The following is a 16,630-nucleotide window of genomic DNA, read 5'->3' as shown; positions in this document are numbered from 1 at the left end:
GAATACCGAAATTCATAAACTTAGTCTGTTGGTCTAATTTCACATTGGTGAATCAGGCTCAAAGAGTTTCCATTCTGAAATAATGCATTGTCATTATAACAGTTGTTGGACCTGACATCCTCAGCTTGGTTTTTCCCCAACTTTTCACCTTCCAGCCCCTGTTTTTGCTGACTTCATCTTTTGTTGGCTTTAGGAAAACACAAATGTTATCACTGCCAACCTGTGCTAAAGTGCTTGTGCTCTCTTCTTTAAACAAGGCTGTAATTAATGTATATCCGATTGTTATAATTTATCTACTTATACCCTAGTAAAGTGGTACTACATGTACCCAGGACCTATACATTAAATGCTGCCAGTGGGCCTGCAGCATCTATTGTGCCCCTGACTTAAGTAGCCTTGAAAACATGACTCAGGCTTGCCATTGCAGCTTATGTGTGTGCAGTTTTAAACTGCCATCATTTTGACCTGGCAAAGAAAACCTTTTGCCAGGCCTAAAACTTCCTTTTTAATACATACAAATCACCCCCAGCTTAATGTATTTGAAAAATTGGGCATGTACCTTTAACATTTTACCTGTCCTGGTAGTGAAAAACTGTTACATTTGTTTTTCACTACTGCAAGGCCTACCTCTCCCATAGGATGAGTTTCAATGGGGAGCAGGTAGGAATATCGAGTTTGGCGTCTAAAGAACTGTAATTTACAATCCTCTTTAATGGTAAAGTCATATTTAAGTCACATCTCTGAAATGCTGCCTTTAGAAAGTTGGTGTTTTCATGTTCCAACCATTTGGTGCCTGCAGCATGTATCTTGGGCCACATGACGAGGTGCAGCTGGCAGTTGATATTTGTGTATTGCTCCCAGACAGTGAGACAAAGAGGAAATAGGTGGTGGTAGGATGGGTTATCTTTGACTTGATGAGGGAGAGGAGCTGTCACCTACTACACTTGCACATCAGAAAGCTCTCCATGAGAAAACTCACAAAGGAGTTGATACTAGTCTTTTGTGTCCCAGACAAACTGGGGCAGAAGCATGGAGGAAGGAAATTCCGAGCACCTCTAGCAGTGGAAAACTATAGAAGCTTCTCCTATTTCAAAGTGGGTACCAGGTATAAATAATGGACCCTGCGACCCAACTCTTCAGTACACCTCTAGGCCTGTGGAAGGCTCTGAAGACTGCTGTGCGGCTTTGCAAGAAGGACTGCTGCCCTGCTGCTTGGCTGCCTGAGCGGGAAGGACTCTACCTGCATATTGAACCCATGGCCACCTGAGTGCCTCCAAGGGCTACTTGGCTAGCCTCCTGATCGGAGCCTCAGGAACAGAAAAGGCTCCAACCGTCTTGAACTCAGCACTTAAACTCTGCCTGATGTGAGTCTTGCCCCCAAGTTCATGATATGGCAGGATTAGGAAAATGTTATGCCATAAAATTGTTTGCGTCTGAGGCATATTTAAACATTAAAAAAATGTATGTGGAATATCTACGCATTCTGTATATATCACACCTTTTACAACATTAAGATAGGGATACAAGATATATACAGATTCAGAGAATGAGCTTTGCTCCCCCCAGTCTATCCCAAACCTTTCGGCTTGTTGTTGGATTGCATCATTATGGATCTATACGGAAACCGCAAGACATTGAAAAGATATACATCATATGTTAGCTGGCAATGCCTGACCAGTCTTTAAATATTTGGCTTTTATTCTTCTTCAGTTCTTTCGTATTCAATTGCTACACTGGACAAGGTCCTCTCTGCTAGATGGAACGTTTACAAAGGATGTGAGTGTGACAGGCATTGTGATCCTATTCTGTGGGAGAGACATTAACTTTCAGTCCAGGTGTAGTGTTAAGACAAAGCAATGAAGCTCAATTGAGAAATATTTTCTATGATACTATTAACCATAGTCATGTTTTTTTAGGAATGCATAAAGCAGCATTTTACAACTGTCTAAGCCCACCCCAAAGGTCTCCTTCTCAAAAGGTAGCATTATGGATTTGAGTTTGTTAATAAGTGCAGCACTAGCCTGTGCCAATATTAGACCACTGCATGGTATTTTAGATTCTGGTACCCACAATCCACATCATGGGCTCTCTGATGTTGCAGGAGTTTCATACTCTTCCTTCAATTGGTTTGCATACACACAGTGCACCTGATAACAGCACCTCAAGTTAGGCCTTTTCAAACCACCAACTTTATTATGCCCCCTCTGACACGACTCACATCTAACTACACATTACCAATGAGCAAATCCAATGATGTGCAGTAGAAACCTGACTATTTCCATTTCATTAGGAATGACTAGACACGTCAAGCTCTTTATTCCATAACAGAAATAATTTTCTATAATTATAAATGCACATCTATATCAAGTTAACACCTCCGTCCGTCCATGGTCATTTAATAGCCTCGGCACCAAATTCTAAATCTTTTTTAATCATATTTGACTTAGGAGTGACCCTGGGTGACCTGTTCATATCTGGGTGAAGCACTTCAACTATTCTGACTACTCTTGCCTGCCCTCTGCTTTAGCTTTCAGATAATCACAAGGCAGTTTTGTGAATTACCATTAAGTGCAGTTCAACCACAAAACGCTGATTTACTCGACACTGGTCTGCCAGAGCAGCAAGAAAAAAAACTCCACTCCTCGAACCGTGAAACATAGACAGTATCTCCCCAGTGAAGCCGTCTGCTTCTCTCATAAAGGCATCACGAGAAAAACTACAAAACACATCAACAGAATAATAAAAAATCTTGTTGCTTTCTTCACCTTCCCCAACTGGACTCTTCTCCACATCGCTGAACATGCTGCAACTAAAAAGTGTAATCCAATGACTCGGGTCCAAAACACGCATCCTGACTAGCCAAATTACCTCATCTTCATATAAAAATGGTCATATCTAAGAAGTCTTCTTCCACCAAAATCTCAAAGCCAAAGAAGCGTTCATGTAATTACATTATTGCAGAGCTCCGTTTAACAAGTTTAATAATTGTTTTATTTACCAAGGGTTCCTTTTGACAAAGAATATTCTAACTCGTCCAGCAGCATCATGAGATTATAACATTGTGTTGTAGTGCCCTTCACAGACCATTGGATACGGTTCAAGCAGAAAGCAAAAGCGTTCGGTATTTGAAGCGGTATTTTAAGGTATTTTAATGCATTTGGTTCCATTTCCTTACAGTTGACATACACTGATACACAATAAGCAAAACGTTCAGAAATGTATTCAGATACAGTACCTTCATTGAAAGAAATAACTGTTCAGCAAAATAGGCGGGTTTGCTTACTGCGCATTGCACTGCAAAGACAACGATGAAGAATATATTTAATACAGGAGCAGAAATTCGAAACATGGTTGGACACCCATATTTTTTTGCATTACCTTTTTATGACATTGTTATATAAGATAATAGCTATATCGACGTAAATTACGTTTACCTTGAACAAACGCCACAAAAAACTGAGGATATTTTATACAAACTGACGTTTTTGATACCTGTGTAAATGAGCGTTTTCTGTCATAAGGTCTGCATGAGAGGCTCTGTGTCTGTCCATGACTGCCTGGCTTTTCCTCCTTGCCATAAAGAGCGTTTAAGATCTGCCTCATCTATAATAATCATCACGAAATCGCCTTTCACAAGCACTCCAAAATTACACAAACACTCCAAACCGCCATTCAATGTTTTTTTTAACTCAAATCGGTTTTAATTAAACCTTCAAGAAAAGAACAAATAAATAACAAACAAATTAAACAAATAATAATGATCACAAGAATATTATCAAATGATTGCAACCATTCAATGTTATCTGCACCACAGCCGTCCGCTCTTTTCAGCCTATGCTTATGTGCCCAATAAATTCCCTGTTCTGTCTTCGACAATGTATTCATTTTCGTATTAGTGCTGATTACCTTTGAACTCCACTGGGGCAGGGCAGGAGTGGGTTAGAAAAGAAACCCTGGCAAAAAGCTCAACCAGCCTGCTCCCTTGGTCTCCTCGTGCAAACTCTCTCGTTCCATCCACCCACTCAGGCTGATTATGAATTTGGAGGCGCGGGAGCAGAGCGGCATGCCACTGCCCCACTCCTGCACCGCCAAAGTTAACCACCACACACCCACCAGATTACAAGTAATTTAGTTGTCTTGTGGGAGGAATCGTGGTGGTTCCACGAATCTATGACGTTATTCCGCTGGCTTTAACAATGCAGGGAATCACAACACGGTTGTTACAACGACCGCGTTGTGATTCCACATATAATTACTCAGCTAGTCGGAACGACGACTTGCAGGGGGGACAATGGATGTTGGAATAGTATAATTTACTATTCCAACTCCAGCCTGTGCGGACACTTGGGAAGGTGTTGGGTTTTGAATCCAACACCTCCCCACCCCCTCCGCAAGTCATTGTTCCGACTTGCGGAGTAATGGTATGTGCGTTGTAAAAGTTTCGGGGTAAACGTTGTTTACCAGTCCCACGGCTTTGCAGTTTAAAGGCTCATAGTCAGCCTTATCACTGTACTGCCGTGGGACTGCCAATGGACGCTCCTGCATGGCATGGACTGAGCAATCCATGCTATGCAGGAACAGGGGTGCATGCACACAGGGGCAGAACATGTGCCCCCTGCATGCACCACCATGCATAGGGGCAACAGAAAGCCCTGTAGGGCCCCCTTTGGTTCCCTACCACCAGCTTTTTCATGGTGGGCTCACCGCCAAGGTAAGGCTGGCGGTGTAGAAACTAATAATATGCTTGGCGGTGCTGCAGTGAAACCACCAAGCATATTGCTGTCCCAGACAGCTGTGGGACAACGTTTCCATGGTAGTTGTGGTGGTGCTATGGCAATCTGACAGCCAAAGTTGTAATACAGCAGTCGGATTACTGGTGTGGCAGCAGCTGGACCACCACTGCCATGCCTCCGTGAGTCTGGTGGTCCTTAGACCGTCAGACTCGTAATCAGCCCCTCTGCCTCCTTTGCTCCTCTTTCTTTTCATCTCCTTGCGTTCTGCCCCCCCAGGGTGTGGTGTAGGTAAAAGGTAGGACATGTGTCTTAACTGTGCGGCATGTCCTGGTAGTGGCAAACAGCTTATTTGGTTTCTCACTGCTGTGAGGCTGCCCTCTCAAAGGTTTGCATTGAGGATTCCCTGATAGACCTCCTAAAAAACTCACTAGCAACAGGATCATTGCCAGCCAGCTTTAAAGAGGCACGTGTTAAACCCCTGATAAAAAAAAACCAGGGGCTGATCCAACCAGTCTGAAGAACTACAGGCCAATTTCCCAGCTGCCTTTTCTGTCTAAAATTTTAGAACAGCATGTATTAAAATCATTGTCACCTCTCCTGGAATCACATCATCTACTCCAGGAGTGGCAAGCTGGGTTTCATGCCCACCATAGCACGGAATTAGTAATGCTGTCGGTGCTGGACGAGCTTAGATGCATGGCTGACAGTAAAAAACCAAGCGCCCTGATACTCTTAGACCTTTCAGCGGCGTTTGATACTGTCAGCCATGCACTGCTCCTGGACAGATTAGCCATGTCTGGGATAAAAGAACAAGCTCTCCAATGGATAATGTCTTTTCTGTTAGGGAGGACGCAGAGGATCCAATTAGCAGATCGTGTATCTGATGTAGGCGTCCTGGAATGTGGAGTCCCGCAGTGTCCGCACTCTCGCCACTCCTATTCAACTTATACCTGCAGCCACTGATAGACTCTTTGGTAAACATGGGCTGTAAAATTTTCAACTATGCCGATGATACTCAGCTGCTGCTGAGTATCGATAATACAACATCGGCTCAGTCCATGGCCCAAAAGATATTGCGGTTTACAGTGAACTGGATGACGTCTAACCTATTAAAAATCAATCCAGATAAAACGGAGGTCCTAGTAGTCTCAACTATCGCCTCTCCCTGGAATGATCTGTTCTGGCCCCAAGAACTCGGACCTACCCCAAAGCCATGTCCCAGCGTAAAGAGCCTTGATATTAAAATCGACCAGGAGCTCTCGATGACCAGCCAAGTATCCATTGTGGTTGGATCATGCACCAACCTGATTAGGCAGTTGCAAAAGCTAGCCCCTTTGCTTTCTACGAACATGCTTCGAACCATTGTTTCAGCTACAATAGTCTCCAGAATCGACTATGGGAACGCACTATATCTAGGTCTTCCAAAAAATGTAATCAATCGTCTACAAGTCATCCTGAATGACGCAGCACGGTTAATCTTTGGATCACCTAGACGGACTCATGCTTCCCCTCTACTTTATAGGTTACACTGGCTCCCTATAAAGGAAAGGGTAGAATTTAAAAGCCTGTGCATCGCCCATAAGGCAATTTATGGGCAAGCGCCTGCCTATATAAAAGAGAGGCTTGAAGTGTATAATCCCAAGCGAGCTCTACGATCCTCCAATTCCCTACTGCTATCATGCCCACGCTTTAAAATGGCGACTAAAGGTGGCAGATCCTTTTCAGTCCAAGCCCCCACCATTTGGAATAAGCTACCGGAGGTTCTTCGTAGAGAATCTAATCTTCTCCGTTTTAGGAAATCTCTGAAGACACTGCTTTTCAGGAACGCTTTTACATCCCTGTAAGATAGGCCGGCAATCTGTACTTTTATTCACCCTTCTCCTTGTTGCTGTACTCTGTCAGAAGCGCCTTGAGACCTGTCGGTGATTTGGCGCGATATAAAACCCAGATACAAATACAAATACAAATACAAATATGTGCTTCAGTGGTAATTCCTGACATAAGATGGGTAACGCGACCATGCTTGGTATGTCTGGAACAGTAGTGATAAATCCTGCTTATTGGTGAAAGCAGATTTATTAATGCTATTTTAGAAATACCACTTTTAGAAGTGGGCATTTCTATGTGCTATGTGTCTTTGTGCCTGCCCGGATGTGTATTGAATGTCTGGTTCTGACTGACTGGGGAGAGGGGATGTGCATTCACTCCAGCCAGTCCCTGGGGGTCGACGTGTGTCTTTCCCTGCCATGGTTACCCAACGCTAGGCTGAATGCACCTTGGCAGAATATAGAGTAGCAGGAGGAGTTGTCCCTTGCACCTGAATAGGCCTGGTCTGCATTTGGAGTGGTGAGAGGAGTAGCACCTGCACTTGTATAGGGCTGTGCCTGCCTTCCACAATGATGGCTCCGCCCCCCTGTGGTGTGTCTGAGGCCAAGGCGTACACTCAGAATGGAGGGTGCTGTGCACTGATAAATGTATTTTTAAAGTGCCCCAAGAACTGGTTTGGACTGGGCTCAGAGCCCTGTGCCAGGGGAGAACAAAGACATTGGGCTATAAGTACAGGGGATGTGACCCCATGTTTGGTGGACTGTAAGAGTAAGCCACTGTACGGATTACTGTGTGCCAGGAGGAACCGCCATGGGACTCAGCGACTGCCTGCTGGATGGTCAGAAGGACTGCCCTCTACTTAGGGGCCATGCGTGCTGGCCTGCCTGTGCCCTGTTCTCTGGCCCTCTGCTAGAGGAACTGTAGCTCTACACGTGTCTTGCATTTGCTTTGTGGTGAAGTACAGATAAAGTACATTGTTTGCCTGATTACTGATGTGGAGCGATGTCCACAGTTTGAAGGATGCTTCTCTCTTTATTTACTAAGAGCGCTTTATTTTCTACCACAGAGCGCATGGTGGGCGCTTTCAATTTTAGTGTCTGAGCCAGAGACGTGGGCTCAATCTACCAAATGCAGCAGGCGCAGAGATTGATTGCGCCATGAGGCATGGCTGCCTAGCAGGAAGCCCAGTAGCTGCCGGAAGTCAGGCAGAGGCTAAGCCTGGGCATGGGTGGAGCTGTGTAGGCAACCATCGAGGAAGCAGCATCGGAGAAGCCTTGACGGGATCCGGCATAGCCTGTGGGCTGGGCCCCGTTGAAGAGAAGGAGCCAGAGCCTTGCGGGCTCCACTCCATGACTTCCTGCCTCCCGCCGCCTGGAGGTGGAAGAGGCGGGCAACCATTGGCAGTAGGTCTCTATGAGGTTACTGGGGAGGCCGGAGGAGGTCCCGGTGAGTAGGGCCTGTGAGGATCACAGTTTTCCTTCCTCTGCGCTCCGTGCAGCAGGGTGCTGGCTCTCCACTCTCATCATGTTTCAGCAGCTGGCCCAACGTTTATGGCGCTCCTGGCTGCCCCTGGGGGCTAATTTGGAGGCCTTGTGCTGAGGGGATCAAAGGGATCACCGCCAACCCTACAGGGGAATACATGCATGACCTGGAGGGTTCCTGGTACGTTGGGACGGCTGGATAGTGGCATTTTATTTAATTTCATATTGCGGGTCAGACTCAGTGATAATGGTTATGCCTAATTCCTGATGTTCACAAGTATGTTGGGCTAATTGGCAAGGTTGGCACACTATGCATTATAATGGTGACCTACATATGCCCAAGGTGGACATGATTGGCTTATGATATGTGCAGTACTGCAAGGGTTTACTATGGTGCACTCCTAATAACATGTATGCATAAGGTGTTATGCTGAGTACAGTTCCTACCACTAGCTACTGGGTTCTGATTTATGTAATGTTTATGACAGTGGTCCGATTGGCCAAGTGATTCATGTAATCCCTGTGAAGTCATAACGAGTGCCTGGTGGCACACGGTAATATATGTGATTGTGATCTAATGTGTTTTTATGGATAATGCAAAGGCTATTTTTATATGAGCTTGTGTGGAGTTTCTTTTGTGGTGTGCCTAGTGTGTCACTGCTGTGAGTGTATTGCGCACATGCTTTACACATTGCCTCTGGGATAAGGTTCACTGCTCTGCCAAGCTTCCAAGGGGGTGAGCAGGGGTTATCTTTAGCGTTTAACTCCCTTGCCTTGACTAGAGTGGTGGGTTCTGCCTGGCTTAGGTGCATACCCTAGCCAACCAGAAATCTCATTTCTAACAAAATTCAACAAGCATTGACAACGGGTATTATTTTAGACAAATTATATATAAAAATAAAAAGTACACAGTACCTATTATATTCTTTCCATGTTTTAATTGGGGTCAACCAATTTTTAAGTTACTCAGTCCTGAAGATGGTCTAGCGGACTATAGCATGATAGACCGAAACGTCAACCACAACACCTATCTCCTGCTCAAATGATAGCTTAGGCGCCTTTGATTTATTAAACTAATCAGTCTGCCTTCTTTGTATGTTTTTGAGAAAAAGTTGTCCACAATTGTAACTGAGAAATATATGAAATGTATATACAAGTACAACCTTCTGCTGCATTGTGGATATAATGATTTTGTACCCTTTTATGTTATCTTTTGAAATGAGATAAATTCCATTATTTTAATTCATACAACCGTGTTTATGATATATTTTTATATCTCAAAGTGAATGAAAAGGGAGTTTTTTTTTAATTCATGCATTAACTGTTGATACCATAACTCTGTAGAAGAAATTATTCCGCAAGTAATATATTTAAAACTTGTCTTGAACTCAGAACAAAATCGAACTCCGAACAGTCTATATTAAATAAATCCCTTGTAGGCATACCTAAAAGGAAGCTTTTGGCCATATTTCTTCAGTCAGTAACTTGTGCGAGCCTCCTTCAAACATTGGCTCCATTGACTTTCCATCATATGATGGATCAAACAATGGTATTTGGTGTATGTTTCCATGCTCTACTTTACATTGGTGAGTATACAAATGAGTTCATCTGCAGACTTATACTGCTGCCACCCTGTGTCTTTTTCTCTCCCTATGGGCCACACTTTTTTCATGTCTTTTAGGATAGTCTCATCATGGATACCCCATTTTTACATACATTGTCCCAGCCACACGACAATAGCGATTCTAAACAGGTGACCTTTTACCCAGGTAGATTGCTCCTGTCTCTTCGAAACCAGGCTCTAAGTATTCTATCAAAATCCCTGTACCTGATGTACATAAACATGTCCTCAGGCACGCAGAATTATTCTGTATAAGGGTCACCACTTTTTTTCATCCTTGGCCAACAGCCAGTTGTGCATGATCACACTTGTTTAGAAAAGCATTGGTGATTGTTTTCAAAACATGTATGATTGTTTTCAAAACATCCATGGTTGTTTTCAAAATATATTGATTCTAGGAAAAACCCTGGAGTAACCACTTTTGATTAAAAGACCCTCAAACCTCCCACACACACACATTTGAGGAGAATTCCTTCTGAGCTGAGTCCTGCATGCTAAATCTTCGAAAAAGCAGAGGTCTGACATCTACTATTTACTAAATTGGTACTAGCAATCTCTTTCTTATGCTTCTATCTCCTGATTATTGCAGCACATATGTTTTACAGGAGGCTGTTGCTGGACCAAAACATTCTTATTGAAACCTCCTAATCGCCATGCTGTGTATTTTCTGAGAGAATGTAAGCATGAGTGTCTGAGCAAAAAGCATTGTACAGTTTTCCACGATCCCTGAAGAATCAGGGTTGTCATGTTCCGTGGTTGTCAGAGAATACCTACACCACTGTGGAATACAGGGGAGTGGTAGTGGACCTATAGAGCTAGTTTGTCTAATGGCTGACATATCCTGTGTGGATGTCCGGAAGCGGTTGGGACGCCAAGCCCTCAGTTTAGGTCATGCAAAATGCGCAGGTCCTGGAGGACTCCAAGGAATTTCACAACACTTTATTATCCATATGCTCCGCCTAAGTGTCCCGGCCACTGAATCCACAGCACTTGACATGGGTTTTCCACAGTGTCCTTCTACCTCTGGTGCCTGTACTTGTTTGCGGGTTGCTTCACCTTCTGCAGAAGTGAAACAAGAGCTTGTCTCCCTAGAAGCTGAACACTCAGTCTTCATATGGTTAGAATGGGTGTCCCATTCAGATCACTGACAGTGGAAACAGTGCAAGGGTGTGTGTCTAGCAGTAGCAATGATGTGTAGTGGTGGAGCACACACTTAACCAATACATCATGCTATTGAATGTTCCGGTGATGGCCCATGCCCCCATCACTCTGCCAGAGTATTTTGAGCACAAAAACTGCAGCAAGTTTTACATGACAAAAATGATTACAGAAAAATTTGAGGGTGTGGTTATTACCATAAAACTCAGAATTCTGACCCAGGTGTAAACCCAAATTTGGATTGGGATTCCTGTGGGTCCATGAAAGTGGCCCCTTATGTTTCGAGATTTTCATTTGTTCTGTGATGTCTCACTATCTGATCATGGCACCATTTGCTTCTGCATGATGCACTTTTTTACCTGACGTTTCTTGCCACCATTTCTTTCACATCCAGTAGACTTCACTGTTCTTGCTCTCCAATTCCTTGTGGTGAAGCAAGCTTAAAAAATGTGCTGCACTTCCTTCTATGGATTTAATCCCATCAACTCCTTAGCCAAAGTCTGACACTTGTGCATAAACCATAGCTGCTGAGATGATAAAAAAAGACAATTCCTCAATTATTTGCATCACCTCTCTCAAACACACTCCGACAGGCTCATGCCCACAAACAAAGATGTCTATATTTGTTGTAGAAATATGATTCCATCTCTGAAGCCAGTTCTACCAAGGAAAGTGCCTGGTGTCTCAAAGGTAAAGCCATGGGGGAGCAGCTGCTTCCTCTGGCAATTCCTTCTTGTTGTCCATGCTTGGGTCCATGGTAAAAAATTCATGTATGAACATTGCTATCATTCCATAGCTACCCCATACTGTTAAAGTGTCTAGTTAATACATACATGTATCTCAAGTAGATGCAGTTAAGTGAAATAGCTGGTAACCTTTACTTGACCTCTTGTACCCCTGATCTCAGAGATCATAAAAACTGTAACAGAACCAAATGTATATACAGTCCTAGGAGAGGTGTTCACTTTCAATGCTCTTTGTACTCCTGCACCTCTTTTATGTATAGGGCAAGCGTTCCCTGTTTCCGGCAGGTGCACTTTAAAACAAGTGTGCCAAACACAAACAGGTAAAGTGTACCCTAGTACATAGAATCCGCTATCCCTAGGGCAAGCCTAAGCTTGTGCTGCTCCATGTTTCACTGTGCAGGTGGCAACCCGCTGCCATTTAAAGTGGATTAGAGATTTCCTTGCAGGCAGGTGTAGTGAGCAACTGCATCCGTCTGCAAGGGGATGTCTGGGGGTCCATTAATCCCCTTTTACACCTTTCGAAGGCTACTATCAAGGGGCACACTGACAGTGCACCAACCTTTAAGTAGTGTACTGTCAGTGCGCCCCCTGACCGCTTCTTTGCCTCTGTCACGTCTAAAATATCGCGCGGGCACACTGGCAAAGGGATTCCCTCATTTGCATGGGGTCACGTCCCTATGCAAATTAGGAAATGCATTCATGAGAAAGCGCTGCCGCTTCATATGCGCCAGAACTTTCAGTATTATAGAAGGGGCCGCGCATGCCTCTGTGGCACCTTCTATAATACCAAAGTGCCCCCGGGGTGTTTAATGCAAAAACAACAGTTGATGGACAGAATGCAGAACAATGTCATACATTCACCCCAGTGCAGAGATCTGGGCTTAAATCCATTGTTTATTTGCACTCCACAACACCCCAGTTCAGACATGGCCATATGCAAATCAGCCTTGACCCAGTGCCTCATGGGAACAGTCCAGCCCGAACTGCCAAGCCATGTCTTTCCTGGACCGGAATCAAGCATCCTAGGACCGGGTTCTGGCTATCAGCCGTCTTCAGCCAGGATATCTTGACTCCAGTGGTGTGAAGAGCATGGGACTCACGTCTGAGCATACCCATCCCACTCGGGGTGACAAATGCAAAAACAACAGTTGATGGACAGAATGCAGACCAATGTCATATACTCACCCCAGTACAGAAATCTGGGCCTAAATCCATCGTTTTTTGCACTCCACACCACCCCAGTTCAGACATGGCCATATGCAAATCAGCCTTGATCCTGTTCCTCATGGGAACAGTCCAGCCCGAACTGCCAAGCCATGTCTTTCCTGGACCGGAATCAGGCATCCTAGGACCGGTTTCTGGCTATCAGCCGTTTTCAGCCAGGATAGCTTGACTCCAGTGGTGTGGAGAGCATGGGACTCCCGTCTGAGCATACCCATCCCACTCGGGGTGAAAAATGCAAAGACAACAGTTGATGGACAGAATGCAGCACAATGTCATACATTCACCCCAGTACAGAGATCTGGGCCTAAATCCATCGTTTTTTGCACTCCACACCACCCCAGTTCAGACATGGCCATATGCAAATCAGCCTTAACCCTGTACCTGACATTGTTTGGCATTCTGTCCATCAACTGTTGCTTTTGCACCCGGGGTGTTTAAAGCAAGTGCAAATGCCTGTCACTTTGTATAATATGGCCCCTGGTCCTTATTTTAGTTTCTTTACTGAAAGTAGGAGGCTTTTTGGGGCCTTGGGTGGCTAGTAGTGTGGCTCACTGGTTAGAGGCGGCAGACCCGAGAGCAAAGGACGACCCGGGACCAGGGTTCGATTCCCGGCGCGGCAGGTTTCTGGACCAGGGTCAGCGGACTCGATAATTCTCTCGCCTCGGTGCCCACTCTGATCAGCGATCACACTCGGCAACTCTGGGCATTAGCTTGCCTCATCTTCACTAACGGCCCCATCAGACCGCCGGGGATGCCTGGTCTCACCCTGGAGATACCCATTAAGTGACCATCTCTCAGGGAAGCCAGGAAGGGTTTCGCAGCGGTCGAAGCGCCTTGGGACCCTACGGGTAAGTAGTGCGCTATATAAATGCCAATACATACATTTACAACCTTGTGGTGTTACCTATGCTATCCTGACATTCCAAAATTCACAAATAAAAAAAGAGACATCAATAAGATACTTGATTCAAAGATCAAATTTTGAGGGAAAACCAATACATACCAATGGCTGTCAGGCACTTTTCAATGTCCCCTTTCAATTCCAGGTCCAGCGCCTTGTTCATGTCATTCTTGCTATAGGTGGGATATCTCTGTAAGACTGTGCAAACAGTAAATAGTAAGATAAAACCAAGTGAAACATTATTCAGTTGATGCAGTGTTTGATTTCTGGTAATGCTCCATGACCATGAAATAAAATCATATAATTCCCTCAACAATTTTTGAACGGTGCCGCCACCTGTGAAGGAAAACATTTTCCTCTCCCAGTTCGGGCAAAAGGACATGATTTGACTGGGTAAGTGGGGTGATTAGTAAATAAGGATTAAGAGAATGCAGTTATTGTAAATTTGATTAAATGGCCTTCCGCTTCCGGGAGATGTCATCACCTGTGATTATACTGGCCATCTCGGAAAAGATAATTTATTCCACAATATTGAAAACAATTCTGTTTTTATTGCTTTAGTAGAGCATAGCCTGTCTGAAAATAAAATGAACGTGAGCACTTGTGTTAGTGGAGAATGATGGTAAATGGAGAAATTCTAATGTCAGTGTAAGTGGACGAGAGGATCAGTACAAAGCAGTGATCATTTCAAAAGAGAGAAAGGAAGGACAGAGAGGGTTAAATTTATTGTTTGGCAGAAAGGCACTCTATCATAATGACGATGGGGCACCCTTTCTCGAGCAACTCAACGTCGGCCCAATAAATTATGAGGTGGGCGGACGTCCAGGTTTTCAACAATGGAGTACAATGTTCTCCTTCTGGTGTAAACCTATCTCAAACAGTCTGAGGGAGCATGAGGTGTTGGAGGTATCCATCCAACCACCTGACCTAGTTAGAGTGCGGTAAGTGACCTGTGCCTAGTCGGAGGAAGGTTGGAGGAAGTGATGTGTGACGAGAAGCAGTGCTGGCGAAGGCCACTCGAGGATACCGTGAAGCCTGTGAAAGCCACCAGCGTCTTCAGCCAAGAACCAGGCAGGTGAAGCCAGGTAAAAGACAGCCATAAGCCATAGGCTTAAGACATCAAGCCACCAAGCCCTGACTCCGAGCTTAAACAATGAACCCCAGAGTGCAAGGATGGATGCAGAGTGGCTGGAAGATGCAGCATTAGTGGGGTGGACTGGGCGTGACAGTGAGCCACGTTTACCGATCCCTGATCCACTGATTGCAGTTTCCTGCTTGCTGTCCCATCTCCCATTCATTGCCGAGATGCTGCTGTGAGGTCGGCAGCGCAATTGAGGGATTCTGATGTCCCTGGGTGACTCCAGCCTGCTGGTCTCAAACCGCAAGTACTAACAGAGCACACTGGGACATAATGAGGAGTGGGACAGCAAGGTTTTGTGAAGGACAGAGAGTGTGTGGGCTCAAGGGTTGTACTCAACCTTTGTAAGAGTGAGCCCGATGGCCTGTGGAAGAGGTCCAGACAGGTCTGTGTGCAAATTGTGGGAAACTGTAATGCTCCTGCTCTCCTCCTCTGGTCCTGGTGCCAAGTGATCACAGCCAACTGGGATTCTCCAGCAACATCCCCCCATTGTCCTACAAGCGTTATCAGTCACCATCAGCAACACTGTTGTGTCTCGAGCCAGGAACCTGCTGCCTGCACTCCTAAGCTCGAACACTGCACAGCTGTGTTTGTGTGCTCGTGCACCCTTGCTCTGCCTATGTGTTATGGTTCAAACTGTGGTGGGGATTCCCTGATGTGTGGGAGGTAGTTGGGGGCAGTTCGAGTGGTGTGAGCTGGTCAGCGACTGCGTCCGCATCTCCTCTATGATTCGGGGTTATGTCTTCATTAAAGGATATTCTATAAACATCGACTACGTTTATTCATCTTAACAATGGCGACGATGGTATGAGAGTTTGCAGCTGAATTGAGAAAAAGAATGTTGGAGGGAGTGATAGTAATGCTGTTGTAAATAAAGCCAGTTATGCGAACAGTGATGAAATGATTCAAACTGTCAGAACTCCTGCTCAGACCAAGAGAAATTTTGACCAAAGTAAGGGAAAAGGTGTAACAAGAGAAACCAGCGACGGCTCAACCTTTGAGTATAAGGGAGATTGTTTTCGTTGTGGGAGTTTTTCTTATGTTAGTGATGAGTACGATGACGAACTAATTATTGTGTAAGGGTGTTATTAATAGTTTGGTCCAAGGTTTTTCGCACTTATTTCTGTGTATTACACCATGCAGGAAAATGTTGACAAGGTTATAACTGAAGTTGCAATATAAAAGGTGTGTACAGCATTGTTTTTTTTTATCTTTTATTTTTTTGTTGTAAAGGGGGGGAGAAGAGTCTTGGGTTTTGAACCCAGCCTGTTTTGTTGTTATTTTGGTTGTTATTGTAAAGGGGGAGAAGTGTTGTGTCTCGAGCCAGGAACCTGCTGCCTGCACTCCTAGGCTCGAACACTGCACAGCTGTGTTTGTGTGCTCGTGCACCCTCGCTCTGCCTATGTGTTATGGTTCAAACTGTGGTGGGGATTCCCTGATGTGTGGGAGGTAGTTGGGGGCAGTTCGAGTGGTGTGAGCTGGTCAGCGGCTGCGTCCGCATCTCCTCTATGATTCGGGGTTATGTCTTCATTAAAGGATATTTTATAAACATCGACTTCGTTTATTCATCTTAACAAACACCACACAGGAGACCTACATAACAATTGCACATCCACAACTGCGAAAGCCCAGAATAACACAAGCAGTTTCCAGTGTCCAGTGAAATCTTTGAACTTTGCATGTTACCTGCAAGGCAGTTGTGGTTTTGCTGGAGGAGCTAAAAGAGGCAGGAGTGAGTTCTCCTGATTCTGAGACTAGTGTTCTTCTGCCTATCCCTCCCTCCTGCCCCAGGCCGGGCCCA

At 44.9% G+C, this 16,630-nt stretch overlaps 1 protein-coding gene across 1 annotated transcript in view; it reads right to left on the bottom strand.

Moving 5' to 3' along the window:
* LOC147727227 (annexin A1-like) overlaps positions 1–16,630 on the bottom strand; it is a 229,806-nt gene that overhangs the window by 5,675 nt on the left and 207,501 nt on the right. The window contains exons 10-11 of the mRNA XM_086961276.1: positions 13,794–13,889; positions 3,236–3,294 (exon numbers count right to left, since the gene is read on the bottom strand). Of these exons, the coding sequence (XP_086817402.1) occupies positions 3,236–3,294; positions 13,794–13,889 (155 nt within the window). The remainder of the gene's footprint in view (positions 1–3,235; positions 3,295–13,793; positions 13,890–16,630) is intronic.

This window comes from Lissotriton vulgaris, chromosome 3_1 (assembly GCF_964263255.1).
Source record: "Lissotriton vulgaris chromosome 3_1, aLisVul1.2, whole genome shotgun sequence".
Lineage (NCBI taxonomy): Eukaryota > Metazoa > Chordata > Amphibia > Caudata > Salamandridae > Lissotriton > Lissotriton vulgaris.
Note: the sequence above shows the minus strand (reverse complement) of the source record. Positions and strands in the feature narration are given on the sequence as shown.